The 15,971-nt window shown below is 43.9% G+C and overlaps 1 protein-coding gene across 1 annotated transcript in view; it reads right to left on the bottom strand.

Annotated features, from left to right (window-relative positions):
• HK3 (hexokinase 3) overlaps positions 1–15,971 on the bottom strand; it is a 296,343-nt gene that overhangs the window by 235,641 nt on the left and 44,731 nt on the right. Inside the window, exon 3 of the mRNA XM_069244551.1 lies at positions 3,742–3,904. Within this exon, the coding sequence (XP_069100652.1) occupies positions 3,742–3,904 (163 nt within the window). The remainder of the gene's footprint in view (positions 1–3,741; positions 3,905–15,971) is intronic.

Raw genomic sequence — 15,971 nt, 5'->3', positions numbered from 1 at the left:
ACAACTCAGGAAAGCAGGATGGGACCTGGGCAGCGTAGAGTAGAGTGTAGCTTCTATGGCTCAAGATGTGGAGGATTATGTGGGGGATGCTAAAATCATCATAAGATTACACCGTAAACCTACGGCGGGTAACAGCTTACTATTTGCCACTAGCACACACCCTAAATGTCTGGTTTACAGCATCCCGTATGGGGAACTGCTTAGAGCTAGAAGAATTTGAAGTACAATATCTGACTTTGAAAGTGAAAAGCAGATAATGTCAGAGAGATTTAAAGAAAGAGGTTACAGCCTGAAAATGATCCAGCAGGATATTAATTGGGTGGGCGCTTTGGATGGAACGTGACTACTTTATTCACAGTACTTGCCTTCTGAAAATGAGGAGACAATCATATTAATCACTACATTTTCTCTTCAGGCCCTCCAGATACGTAAAATATTTAACAAATACTGAGATGTACTTAAGACAGATGTTCACATAGCTACATTTGTGCACAATACACCTCAAATTACTTTTTGAAAGAGCACATCATTACATGAAAATTTGAGCAGTAATCTAACCACTTCCCAGAATACTATCAGTAATAGATCTCAGACCACAAGAGGTTTTTATTGATGTATGAAATGTAAGGCTTGTATATAAAGTAAAAATTGCAACACGCTGTGGATCTCCATCAGACAGAAATATAATCACATCAACAAACCATACACATGCAATATGGAATATTGTATTTACTGATTGATATGCCCATGTGATAAGCTATGCGTGAGCAGTACAATTCATAAAGCCAAGAAGAGAGTATTGGGACACGTGAGAGGTATCAAAAACAATAACAAACAGTATCGGGTTGCTAGATATTTTGCAGAAACCCATCGTGGTAATGCTAATGAGAGTTATGGTAACTGATGATATGGGACAAAACATCAGAGGCGGGGATAAACAAAACAAATTACTTATTCTGGAATCTAAATATATCCTAGATTTCGACATTTTGGTTCCCCATGGTCTAAACTCAAGTGAAGAATAGGCAGTACATTTATATTGATATGTCTTGTAAGTACATGTTGCGCTTCTCCCCTCTCTTTACTTTTCTCTTCTTTCCTCCTATTATCTCCTTTTCTTCCTTTTTCTTTTTCCAATGTATACAATATTTTAGAGGTCTAGTTTTAACTAAAATTTGTTATGTTTGTTTTTATATTTCACATGGCCCCCGTCGTGGAGCCAATAATGGCCCTGGAGACCACCACCCTGCCAAGGGCTAGCTCCTGCTCTGTCCCTGGGTGCCCACCCTCAGGACATAGCTGTTTGCTCTGACTTGGCAGGAGCTTCGACAGCTCCTGCCAAGTCAGAGCAAACACAGCCCCCACCTCTGCTTCCACAGCCCCCACCTCCCCACTCCCTTTAAATTATTACAGAGATGCAAATGTGCAAATCACCTACAAGTTCCACCTGCTTGGCCCTGCACTGTCCACCTTAGTAGTATGCAAAGCTCCTCCTGCCTTTTATCAGGATGATGTAAAGCTTACCAAGATGCCCCCCAGTCTGTTTATTGACAGTTTTGGTGAGGCATTCTTGATACCGAGGAATATGAGGACTTCTCCACAAAACAACGAAGCACTTACATCAAATAGATAAGAGGAGCACCCTGGTTTGGTGGAGATTTACATCTTTGTAGTCTTGTTCTTCTATCTGTAGCAGGATTCATGTTATCACAGAATTCTGGAGAAAGACATACAAGGAACAAACACACACAAGGTCGCTGGAGGCATTTCCTTGTGGTCCATTAGTCAGCTGTAGTGTAGAATACACACTGGACATTTACCCAACAAGGTAGCACTTGCTAATTAACCAGTAGAAATTACTTCAGTTTGGTAGAAATTCTGTGCAAAACTGTGGACTCCTGTTAGATAAACAGGCAGGTGTGGTTCCTTGTGGCGAGTCACTCATTCAGTTACTGACACACCCACATCTACACTCACAGACCCACTTAGGCTCATGCACCCTTTCACAGACCCACACAGACTCTGACACACCCACTCACAGACCCACACAGACCCTCACACACCCACTCACGGACACCCTCACACCTACTCTCACACCCAGAGACTCACTCTCACACCTACTCTCACACCCGGACAGACACTCCCACATTCACTCTCACACCTGTCATAGACCCTCTCACACCTACTCTTACACCCAGTCAGACACTGTCACACCCACACCCACTCTCACACCCAGAGACACGCTCTCACACCTTTTGCCAGTCCAAGGGAGACAGGACATGTGGCCAACACTCGACGCGCACGGTCGAAATAACTATGGGGGTCATTCCGACCCCGGCGGGCGGCGGTCGCCAAAAGACCGCACCGCGGTCAAATGACCGCAGCGGTCATTCTGACTTTCCCGCTGGGCCGGCGGGCGACCGCCAAAAGGCCGCCCGCCGGCCCAGCGGGAAAGACCCAGCAACGATGAAGCCGGCTCCGAATGGAGCCGGCGGAGTTGCTGGGGTGCGACGGGTGCAGTGGCACCCGTCGCGATTTTCAGTGTCTGCCAAGCAGACACTGAAAATCTTGCTGGGGCCCTGTTAGGGGGCCCCTGCACTGCCCATGCCAATGGCATGGGCAGTGCAGGGGCCCCCAGGGGCCCCACGACACCCGTTCCCGCCAGCCTGTTCCTAGCGGTGTAAACCGCCAGGAACAGGCTGGCGGGAAGGGGGTCGGAATCCCCATGGGGGCGCTGCTTGCAGCGCACCATGGAGGATTCCTTTGGTCAGGGGAAAACCGGCGGGAAACCGCCGGTTTACCTTTTCTGACCGTGGCTTTACCGCCGCGGTCAGAATTGGCCAGGAAGCACCGCCAGCCTGTTGGCGGTGCTTCCGTGGTCATTGGCCCTGACCCCCTATATCTGCTGAATTTCTAAGCTTTTGTAGAAGTAAATTCAGAACCTAACTATAACGTCCCTGTAACCTAACCCTTCCTTGGTGTTCTCTGTCAACAACGCTCTGGGACCTAGTTTCCATTACTGCAGCAGGTGTAGTCCCTGAAGTGCTCCCTCAACCCTGATTATTGCTGTATGTTACAATTCAAAAGGCAGATAGAGGGTCCACTTCTGTCCATGGCATCCTGGAACAAACCCTTGACTGAAAGTGCTGGCAGTCGTGAGGGTTATAAAATGCCCGTATCACACCTGCCGTGGCCACCTACGCAGTGTTTGACTAGTTCTGCAATTTAAAGGCGTGGCCAGGCTCGCTGGAGCGCAGTCTGGTGGCGTGTAGGTGCCATACAAAACAAACTGAAATAATTACATTCAGCGGGTTTCTTAGTGTAACAACATCCATGGTATGTTTAACCACTTCTCCTTTTGTGAAATTCAGCGCGAAGGCCTGCTCGATTCCCAGACTTCTTGCATTTTTACATTTCTAGCTGATTCACACACGTTGTGAAACTTTGGAACGAACTCTTGCGCATTTGGAGACGATAGAGTCCTCCGGAGAAGCTTGAGTCTCCACAAATTTGCGTGTTCACAAATTCACTGCGTCTCTACAAATGTCCTGCACTTGGAAAATACTCTTCATCTGCTTTTCGCAGCTACTTAGGGAACAAGGCCCATGAGAAAAACTCACCTGCGCTTCTTTGAATAGAGAAGTTACGGACTCAGATTGCCTACAGTCGCTATTATGCTACCTGACGTCAGAAAGCTGTCCCCTAATTCACCTACCTCACCCCTGGCCTGCACAGACTTACCGGTTCCATCAGGAGTAGAGCGGACGTAGGTGGGCAGCATTTTCAGGGCGGAGCTGGCTGCGCCCTCCTTCTTCAGCCCCCGGTCCATGTTTTCTAGCATTATGTCACGAACATCGGCGAGCGCCTCAAGGGACAGGTCGAGGGGCTGCAGGAGGAGCTGGACCTGTGGAGAGGGAAGACCTAAGGTTAGCAACATGGGAACGAGATTGAGAGGCCCTGTGGGGCAGATGCTATCAGATATATAATACATAGAAACCAGCAATCATATTGTAGAAGCCTTTCTCTAGCTTTCTTATTACAATCTATTTGTAATATTGCTACTGTACTGTAATACCTTATTACTAGTGAGTTGTGACATTACAATGCCTGCTGCTAATAGAGTCTCTACAAGGTCATATTGTGCAGAGTAGACATTAAGGCAAAATTCTGCTTAATGTCTGGGACCCTGTCAAGAGCTCCAAGGACTCAACCACCCCTCGCTAAAGATCCAGGGTAATTGTCACCTGTTACACGTTTAGCCCTTAAAAATAGGAAATAACACGTGGATTTAGGTGCTTTCCACAATAAAATCTGCATGTCTCTGTATTTAGTGGATCTATTTCACACCTTAAATTCTGTTAGGCTTGATCTGCTAATATCTCACTGAGCAAAACTCCAGGGATGTGGACTTCATGGCACAACTGTGTTAAAATTGCCACCACTTGCAATAGTTAGACAAGCAACAACGGTTTTATGTAATAAGAAATTTGTTCTTTTGCAGATTTCTATTTAAAAAAATCTATAGATGACAATTTAGAAAATTTCAAAACAAAATAAATGAAGCATAGTGACAAATGAAGTATTACAAATGTTTACTGCTACACAAAAGGTACTCAGTGCTTGTGAGAGTTCACACAGTGATAAATTGCAAACAAATAATGCAGTGTGTGCACAAATACAATGTGCAAAGGAACCCAAGGAGTAGATAATTGATGTTCCTTAATGTCCATTCATTTATCAGTCCATCATTGGATATAATCATAAAGGTTCCATTCATCCTTTATACCAGCAACGTTTGAACCCTAGCCATGTTATGGGTCATCATCAGGCAGTGCTTAATTTGTAAATAAAAACGTACCGTGCTCAAAGCCCTCTTCTTAAACAAGCAGCTGCTGCAATTAAATGTGCGAACAGGGAATACTGAGGCAGCGTAATCCTGAAGCTATCTCGGGCCTCTTCAATCCATTTAAAGCCACTCCCTTCCCCTTCAGCTCACTCTTGCAGCTTTCTGCTTTCTCCCATTGTGAAGCCTTTTCATTTTTCTCTTCCTCCGTCTTTCCCATATGTGTCTTTTGCTTGCAGCAAATGCTTGAGGCAGAAGAATAAGTACCGTCCCTCAAAAATAAGTGCTGGTGCTACGCACCGGAAACAACAAGCACAAATTAAGCACTGTCATCAGGACTGTTAAAATTCATTCAGAGCAGCAACTCATGTATGAATCAATTTCAGTGGCATCCAGATGAGCAAGGAGATCTCCTTGCTCATCAGGATGCTGCTTGTTGCAGCTGTTCCACTGTGACACAGTCTGGGTGAATGATTATCAGCCGTGCAGCAGAATAATTCTTGATGCTTTGCCTTGTGAATTGAAGTAACTTGAGTGACTGATTCTTAATCACTAGCGGGAATTTCCCTCTAAGATTTAGGGTCTGATTTAGAGTTTGGCGGAGGGAGTTACTCTGTCATAAACGTGACAGATATCCCGTCCACTGTATTACAATTCCATTATAGTCTATGGAACTTGTAATTCGGCAGGCGGTATATCCGTCAAGTTTGTGAAAGTGTACCCCCTCCGCCAAACTCTAAATCCCTGCGTTTGCGGTGCCAGTTTCATACATGGCTTCCTGCTAAGTAGGCTCATTTTATTTGTGTACGCACTGCATATTTGTTTGCCATCTATCATTGAGTGTGCACTCTTGAGCACTGAGCACTTTTTGCATAGCAGCAAAACATTGGGATTCTTGTTTTAGTGTCTCTCTGCTTCATTTATTGTGATTTTAAATTTTCAAAATTCTCATCAATTGATTTCTGTTGAAATGTGTAAAACAAAAAAAATCTTATTACATGAAACTGTTGCTATGCGCCCAGCATATGCCCCAGGCTCTAGGTATTGTAAAGGGCAACCCCTGTTTCCTAATCATCTCTTGCAATTGTGGCACCTGCACAAGTAGGTGTTTGTAAGGGAGTCATAAAACGCTGAGGTTCTCGTAGTCGAGGCCTAAATCTCATTGGCTTCAACACCCATCACAGACTCTGACACAAAATAATTATCCTTTTAAGCTAGACTTTCTTTAGCCACCTCATAAAAGTGAAAGAGTCAATTAGGAGCTAATTGCAGTGGCCCGACGGGATAGTTGGCATTACTGCACCTGACAATATCTGACACTGCAAAGTTCAAATAAACCAGGTGCAAGAAATAGCACCTATTTTAGGTTCCCCTTCCCCACACCCAAAATAGTGAGGAACAACGGTTACGCATCAAAATCCGCACGTACTGGCAATTTCTGGGCCATTTTCCCATTAACATTTCAGAAGGTTTACCTAGTGAATTCTAACAGGTTGTTGTAATTAACGAGGGCAATGTAACTAGGACACTTATACAGGGGTTGGAATTATAAGGGACACTCATGATCAGGCCCTATTGCCTTGTTATTGAGCTTCAGCACTCAGTTAAGAATAAAGCAGGATTTTTTATTTTGGAAACTAATGTCCTCATCTCTTGGAGACAACCTATCACTACCGTTTGGTGGGCTAGAACATGAAAAAGCCCTTTTGCCTTCTTGCTGACTGCCCTCAAGCAGCACACGCTTGAAGTCAAGTAACCTGTGAAGCAGGATATAAGTTGAACTGTGACCACCCTGGCACACCAAGCCAACCTTGTCTCCTTGCCCATATCTTCTGCCTGGGTCTGCATTCCAGAAACTGTACCTGAAGTCACCTACCGTGGAGAATACTTTTGTGTCAGTATCTCTGCTATACATCTGCTCAGAAGGCCACCCATGTCTGCCCCCACCAGTGGCATCTGGACCACTTGTCATTTAGTGAGCCGTAGCTCATGGCAGTGCAGATGGCCATCATGTGCAGGCTCATGGTCACCCTACTGATAATGGCCTCCCACCTCTACCTCGCTGAGACAAAATCAGTACAGCAAAAGACTCTTTTATCAGCCTCCTTAGTTTACTTTAAACAATGCATGGTCTTATCTGATATGATCCACAATGCCTTACTGGGAATTCATGGTCATTGTTTCCCGACAGCCTTGCTCTCACTGACTGAACAGACCCATATACCTTGCAGGTAAACTTTCACCAGTCCCTTTAATTAATGATATTTTGGTTTACCAGTGGCTGCAACTGAAAATGGTTAAAGCCCATTTTTTAAGTTCTTCTCCATCTTGCTTCCTGCAACGTTTTTAGTAATACATTTATCTTTATTATAAATACTCTCTCCGCACCTTAAGTACTTTGGAATGGTGGTAAGTGATAATTCTTTAATGTCTGGAGGAATTGCTGACTCCGGATAAGGATCCATCAGCAACATTTCCTCAGCATTCCTCCGTCTAAGGCGGCAGAAATTCTGCCATTGGATAATCCTACGGATACTGTACCTCCTCCATAAATTGGAGAATTTTCTATGTTTATGCAAGTCTAAATCAGACCTTTATAATTTATCTGAATTGCTTTTGTGCTTTTTATCCACCCTTTGCACACATTGTATTAGCTCCTACTGACTCCCAGGGCTAGAGCATCTACGGGTTAGGGTTTATGGATTGGCCTCTAGTGTTTCCCAGGGCTAGGGATTCTATTTATTCTATTTGGTAGGGCTTAGGGCATGGCCTGATATTGGTTCCTAGGGCTCGGGTTCCGATTGGCTTAGGTCATCTGATCACTAGGATTACTTAAACAGAGGTTTAGGTCACCTAGCAGAGGTGCCCAGGCAAAGGGTGTCAGGTTAAGTGTGCTGCCTGTTTCTCCCTGTTAGGCCCTGGACAGGGCTTAGGGCCAGAAAACAAAGATCACATGGAATGATGATAACTTCAAAAAATGTGAATGCAAACAATTCATTATACTACAATGGAAATGGAAACAATCAATAGAAGGAAAGACAAAATCACAATATACCATTATAACAGAGACTACAGAAAAGTAATCAGAATTACAAAAACACAACACTATTTCACACATATAACTTAAGCGGATTCCAAAAGATTCTAGCAGAGTTCCACAGTCTAGATGGTCAAAAAACAGAGATACCACAAGCACAAGACTTCTGTGATAAAAACTCTATGGAATTCATCTACAACTTAGAAAGAAAGAACATTGCATTAAAGAGAACACAGGCAGCAAAACCCAAACTACGCCTGAAAGAGATGAAAGCAACCTTTCATAACTGTATACTTTCCATACCTCTCAGAATAAGATTTCCTCAATGTTATCATCACACACACATCATCAGGATCAGTCTGTCCCAGTACCTTCACAAATCTTTAAAGATTTCCTAGCATAACCTGTGCAGGGGAGGTAAATATAAGCTTACAACAAGTTCCTGGACCTAGGTTGATTCCCACACAAGCTAAAAACCTCAACAAAAATAAAAAACCTTGACCCATCTGACCTAGCAAGCTACATACCTATATCAAATGGTCCATTCTTAGGAAAACTATATGAAATGGCATGCTTACCACCCTACCATGAGAAATGCATAGGGGGCACTGATTTCTAAGTAAAAGCCACCAAGCTCTGGTATTCACTACCTGCCAAATTTCGAAGCATTCTGGATCAGATGCACTTCAGAAGACGGTTGAAGTCATAGCTATTTCCATGATAAGTACATCATTCCACAACCCTAGGATAGAACCCGGAAAGATAATCGGATCTTCAAGTACAATTTACATTTTACAGCCCACAGATAGGGAACAACCCAACCAGTACACTACGTTCTGTATGCAGGTATGCTAAAAAAAGGCTGACCTATGGTCAGTCTGAGTATTATATAGTTATGTAATTCAGCTGTAAGCACGTCACCCCTCTGGCCCCACCCCCTTTACCAGAAAACCATCATAAACAAAGGTGATGATGGTTTTCTGGGAAAGGTTTTGCAGCTGTCGCTGCTGGTGGGGGTGTGACGCTCCTCCGTCCAAACGGAGGAGCCGCCACTGCCTAGTGCCAGTCTAACAGCTCTGTTTTGTAATTTCTGAGGATTTTTATAATAGGTGTTTCAGTACTGTAGTTATTTATTTAAATTACAAGTACAACAGGTTGCTCACACTCACTTAAAATCTTGTTTACGTGCATGGACATTGACAAGTGTGAATGTGCACTCAGTCACAGAAGTCCATTGTAAACTGAGATAAGATGTATGTTTTATAACTGTTGAAGATCAGTATTTTTTATTTTTCACATGAATCATGAACTATGAAAAGATCGCCCCACTGTCTTGTGGTTATAGTATACAAGAGTCATTAACCATGAGAGAAAATAATCTTACCTATGCATAGTCACTCTCAGAATTTCACTATGCTTTCTTGCGCCCAGATTGAAACACTATGGGGCATATTTATACTCCGTTTGCGCCGATTGTGCGTCAAAATATTTGACGCACAATCAGCGCAAACGTTGCCCCATATTTAAACTCTGACGCCCGAGCCCGCGGATGACAAAATTCCGCCGTGTGCGTCATTTCTTGGATGCGGCAACCCACCCTGCGTTAATGATATGCAGGGTAGGCATTCCCGTCCAAAAAACGACGTGAACGGCCATGCGTCGTATTTATGCTTCCGGGCAAAAATGACTCTCGGCCGGGAGGCGGAGCAAAAAAATGACGCACAGCCCGATTTGCGTCAAAATTTAACGCCTGGGTCAGGGCAGGCGTTAAAATGGGGCAAACACACCTGTATTTAATCAGAACACACAGAACAAACAGCAGAGCAGCAGAGCAGCAACAGGGAGACATGGAGGTGATTTTTATCCAGCGTGCACGTAGACGCAGAGCCCAGCAGCAACAACAGCAGCTACAACAACACCAGCAGGGACCCCAGAGGCAGCACAGAAGGCAGGAGAGAATATTCCGCCCAAGAACAACCCTGCATGGCCTCAGGGAACACGACATCATACAGAGGTACCGGTTGAACTGGCAGGCCATTCAGCAGCTGCTGCGCAACATTGAACCGCAGTTGGCCCCCACTTTAGTGACACCCTGCACCATCCCAATAGAAACAAAGCTGCTTGCCGTACTTCACCTGCTGGCAAGTGGCTCATTTCAAACAACTGGTGCCCTGGTTGGCGGAATATCACAACCATCATTCTCCGCATTTCTGCCAAAAGTACTGGATGCCATCATTCGCCTGACACCCCTCCACATCTGCTTCCCTAACACACTGCAGAAGCAGCAGGAAACAAAACAGGGGTTCTACGCAATCAGTGGCTTCCCACACGTCCTTGGTGCAATCGACCGCACACACATACGCCTTGTGCCACCTGCTGCAACAGAACACCTCTACCGCAACAGGAAGCACACACATTCAATCAACGTGCAGGCCATAGTCGATCACCAGGGATTGATCAGCAACATCGTGGCTAAATATCCTGGGAGTGTACATGACTCATTCATCTTCCGTCACAGCACCATCAACCAACACTTCCAGGATGGACGGTATGGCAATGGTCTTGTTGGTAACTTGTTGGTAAGTACAGAAACCTACTTATATACACACTGCACAGCAACCCTCTAGGACACACAACACATACACCACAACAGCAACATCTAGACAGGAACACACTGAGGTCCTTACATCACTAGCCATGTTTCTTAAGTCACCATTGAACCTGTCACACATTGGAATTTACTGTACAGCCTAATGTGAAGACATTAATGAGTGTGGTTGCCTAAATGTCACCTTGCAAATTGTAAGTGTCACAATGACCTTTACATTAATACATTGCATAAGTTTCAAGGTATGGGATGTACAGGGTACTTTGATATGAACGTGTTAACAACACTTCCAAATTTAAATGTGCATGGAACTATCATCTCACCCTCAGTGAAGACACACGGACACCTGTATCACAAGTCACAATGCTAGGGAGGGCACACTGTACTGCAAATCCCAAAACATATTGATGACAAACGGTTAGCAGACAAACTCTCGTTCAGCCAAGGAAACAACACAATGCAGATTGTATAGTCTACAAGTATAGGATGTCACATTAGTACACAAAAGAGTCACAGACAACACAAGACAACTACTGCCATTAAAGGTCTTTTCAATAGTGCCAGCTACATCTACATGATCCCATTCTGTGTTTTTCTTTCAGCTGATCAGGGGTATGGCATCCAGCCATGGCTAATGACACCATTTGGGAACCCAAGTACTGCTGCAGAGCGGGCATACAACGACGCCCATAAGAGGACATGCAGCATTGTTGAGCGCACCTTTGGGATCCTCAAGTCAAGGTTCCGCTGCCTTGACATCACTGGCGGTAGCCTACTATATTCCCCCGAGATGGTCTGTAGGATCATACTCACATGTGCAATATTGCACAACATTTGTGTAAAAAGGAACATTCCCCTCCTCGAACCAGACCCATACATGCCTGAAGATGAAGAAGAGGAGGTTGCTGGCCTGCAACAGGAGGGGGAACAACCAAACACGGCTGCTGGAGTGCGTAGGCGCCAACAGATTGTAAATAATTTCTTTTCATAATTATCACCATCACCACTTAATGCACTATTGTAAATAAACACTGATAACAAACACTACATCATGGTTTGGCCTATTCATTTCTGCCCACCTTTAGCTTGAAATATCTGAAGAAGAATGTCGTCTCATTGAGCAAGAATGATATAACACTCATAACACAAAAAAATACACCACAAATGTAATGGCCACCATACAATGGTCAAATACACACACAATGTAAATGACAGACATCCTGTACAGTTCACCTTTGAAGGGCAATAGCTGAGGACCACACATATGACTCACATACATGTAGTAATCATGGATCATCGCAGCAGATGGCACACAACTAAAACACCATCACTCAACTAGGGGAAAACAGGCCTCATACATCAGGCAGTTCACATGCTAATGCTTCAGGAACAGGAATGTAGTACTAGACTCTTGCCAACAGTAATTCCAACTACTTACTATCATTGCAATGACTATCTGTCACTAGAGTTACACATAAGCAGAACATACACAGCACAAGTGCTACACCTATGACAAGCATCCAGCACATCACATCCCATCTACATGTCAGCCCTTTTCTAAAAACATTACACACACTTGCAGCTGCTCACACCGCACCTGTCTGAAGAGGTCCCTGGAATGCCGATTTGTGTACACTGAGATTCCCTCATCTACACACACACACACTCACAAGAGTCATCCAGTGTGCCACACCCTTTCCTATGCCTACCATTGTCATACTACCATCTCACTGCATGGAACTCAGCTCATATAATACACTGGCTTGGAGTTTATAAGGCCTGGTATCACCTGTAGATTGATTCTTCTGTGAAAGGTACTGTAGGCAATTTATCAGCAAATCCCATCTGACAGGACTAGTGAGACACAGATGGAGGCCACACCAGTGATCCCCTCCATGCACACCACCCAAATGTACATGCCCCGTCCCTGCTGATGCCTCCTACTGCATACATGTTTGAATTTGAGCTATTACATCATTAAGCTTTGACACTAATGTTGCCGTAGAAAACTTTATCAGGATTCATGTGTCACCTTCAAAACAACACAGGACATACACAGTGTGACATCTCAACTGTCTACTGCTCCCTCTGACCAGTCCTAGTCAGAACACGTGATCATGTAATTACTGAAAGAACTTGCTCCTGATTGACCCAGCATCCTGTCAGCCTGACTGGCACCTGTCCGTGGGTCACTCTACCTGGGGTCCACCTATGGACCACACGTGCTGTCCAAAATCTCTTGTACCTCAGACACTAATTTGTAATTAGCCTCATCAATGTATACTCAAATACATAGTATTGCATCATCTGACTGTTATTTGCATCCGATTTGTGACAGTGCCCTTGAATAGCCAAATCTTGGCCCTTCCGTTGTCTGGACCTCATTAATGCCTAAACTACAAAGTGTGACAGTGGACCAGGACCATAGTGTATGATGGTGTAAATGGCCTCCATCAAAGCCAGAAACCTCAGATAATGTCCATGAAAAGGTAACACATATGAGGACCCTGACTGTTCAAACGCTGAGTAACATTTTTCAAATGATAAAGATGAGTCGTGTGTTGAATACCAGCCATTTACTTCTGCACAGAGGCTATGATGTTTCCTGATACATTACCATCCACAGAGGCCAACTGGAGTAGAAATGTTGCAATGACACATGCCGGATCCAGACACCTGAGACATTCTCTCACTCAGCACACCAAGGTTGCCCAGTTGAAAGTCTCATTACACGTTTTCAGTGACAGGGTGGGACCATCCATGTATAGGTGACCATGTCCTCAATGGCTTCTCTCAAATTTTGCTACAAACAATACCCAATTGAAACAAGATTAGCTGCCACTAACTCATGAGGAGACCTGGAAGTTACAGTGACAACATACACCCTGACAGTTGATACTGGATCAATATTGGACCACACACATAAACATGTACCATCCAATCAACAAAATATTTGCAAGCAGCCGATCACAGTAGTGTCCCAGTTGTAACCTAGCAGGAAGAATGAAACATGCCACTAAACCAGGTAATGCATAAAGGGCCACATACATCAACAACCTATTTGCCATCAGGACATGAAGAACGTTGAGATTTAGCAAAAAATATCAATGCAAAATGGTATGTCAGATTTCTCCAAAGAATCAATAGGGCAAACGTCAAATGGGCAAATGGGATTACAGAATGGCAAACAGTGAATCATACCCTATTTGCTTCCATGAGCCTGCTGCTGCAGGTTTAGCATTACTGAATTTGGGATAAGCTTGGATAAATTTGCAAGTCTGGAAGAGCAAACCCTAGGGTGCTGGGGGCCTAAGTCCACCTCTACTGCCCCCCCAAATAGACATTATATATGCACATGTGAAGCACACACATGCATAAGGCGCATGTGTGGCCTACATGTCAAAAGTAAAACACATTTAAGATACATTAACTCGTAATTAGGACATGGTTACCCCCTTAAAAAGTGTAGGCGACAATTGCACTACCTATTTGGCCTTTATATAATTTTGATCACCGTGATAAATGTGGACACATTTTTGCCAGGAATACATCCTGGTATCCCATTCATATTTTGAAATTAGCCATCAGCAATTACCCACATATGTGTACAATTATGAGTAATATCCATTCTGACCAATCATTACTATTGCACTGTGAATACCTTCTATACATCCTATAAGGGACATTTGCCATAGCTAACCCCAAATGTGTATCACTTAGCACCGTTTGGTCATGACAAAATTCTTTGCACAATTTGACAAATGAAAGACATATTTGTCATAATGCGTCATATTTCCACGCATACAGCTTGTGCGTCATAATTTTTGACACACAGGAGTGCAGATAATGCTGAGTCAAAAAAATATCTTAAAAATAGATATAATACTATCCAGCATTACATGACCACCATTTTTTTCCATAATGCGTCATATTTTCACGCATACAGCTTGTGCGTCATAATTTTTGGCGCACAGGAGTGCAGATAATGCAGAGTCAAAATTATTTTTCATATTTAGATATCATAATTGCCAGCGGCTTAATTTTAAACTCTAGAACTGTAAAATAAGCCTCAAACAAATATAATGGACCAATGCTGAAATTTCTTTTGACTCTGCATTATGTGCACTCCTATGCGTCAAAAAATATGATGCACAAGCTGTATGCGTGAAAAAATGACGCATATCGGGAAAAAACGGTGGCCATTTTATGCAGGATGTGATGTAATAGGATATCCTGTTTACAGAATCTGTACAGTGGGTGTACTTTCACTTTCACTTTGCAGTCTCAGATTATTCTAGACTGTGTGGCTGTGTGGAAAGTGTTGTCCTGTGTATTAGTGCTTTTGTGTCCAGTGTACCTTCTCAATTGTGCTTTTGTCATCATTGTCTTGTTGTTGAATACTGTCTGAGTCTGTGTTGTATTATTTTGTCAAGTCCAGTGTTTCATTTATTGTCTGTGGGAGTCTGTTGTGGGCACTGTAATATAGGGGTTAGTTGGGCTCTTCTTCTTAAGTTTTCTTTGTTTTTCACCACTCTACCTTTCCCCATTTCCCCCTTTTCCTTTTTCTCCAACTTTTTCCCCTTTGTCAGTGCTACATGTCTGGTAGGCCATGGCTTGCCAGGATGGGTGAGGAGGAATTGGGTGGATTTATATGGCTTGTTTGCCATTTCCTCCCACTCATGCTGGAGGCTGGGGGTAGGGTGATACAGGGGTATCACACGGAGGCCCGTAAAGTCCGGTGGGGGAAGGTGCGCCATCACTTGGTCCGTGTATATGGTAGCCTAAGGAATGAACATCAACTGAAGCACTGCTGGGCTGATCTGATATCCAGGGAGCAAGATCTGCTGGACCACCTGGGAATCAGGATTGGTGGCCATGTTGGTGAGTACACATCAATTACATGTGCACAATTTAAAGCTGTGTGGTGACATGTGATGATTGTTACCCAATCTGCCAGATAAGTAGCTGACTGTGTGTAATGCTAGGGAAACCTACTGGGTAATTGTTGCACAATGTGAAGGAAGACAAATGCTAGCAGTCAGGTAGCTCATGTTTTCGACACATACCGGTTGCCTGTAGCAGTATGTAATGTAATGCTGCCTTTGTGTCAGACAAGCAACACGTTAATGACTCAATTAGAACTCTACAGGTCACAATAGCCAGTGAAAAATGGATGTTGAAACATCATACCTACATATGTAGACGCCATAGCTAGACTGACATTTGTAAACCCAACATGATGCTATAAATGAGTGCTGCCTTCACGTCAATTGAAGTTAGCAATGTTGTCCACACATATGTCACATGTGTGTCTGGTTGGTGTGTAGGGAAAATGACCACATAGGCTGTTTGAGTTTGAGAGGTCATGCAGTCCTCAAGTAACCAGCTTTTGGATGTCTCTCTTGGATGCACATGATGAGATGAATGCACCCCTATATTGTTGGGGCATACTAATGGAGGTGCATCTCTGACACCACATGACT

The sequence above is a fragment of the Pleurodeles waltl genome, chromosome 7 (genome assembly GCF_031143425.1).
Source record: "Pleurodeles waltl isolate 20211129_DDA chromosome 7, aPleWal1.hap1.20221129, whole genome shotgun sequence".
NCBI classification, from domain to species: domain Eukaryota; kingdom Metazoa; phylum Chordata; class Amphibia; order Caudata; family Salamandridae; genus Pleurodeles; species Pleurodeles waltl.
The sequence above is the reverse complement of the archived record's forward strand: the minus strand, read 5'-3'. Positions and strand labels throughout refer to the sequence as shown.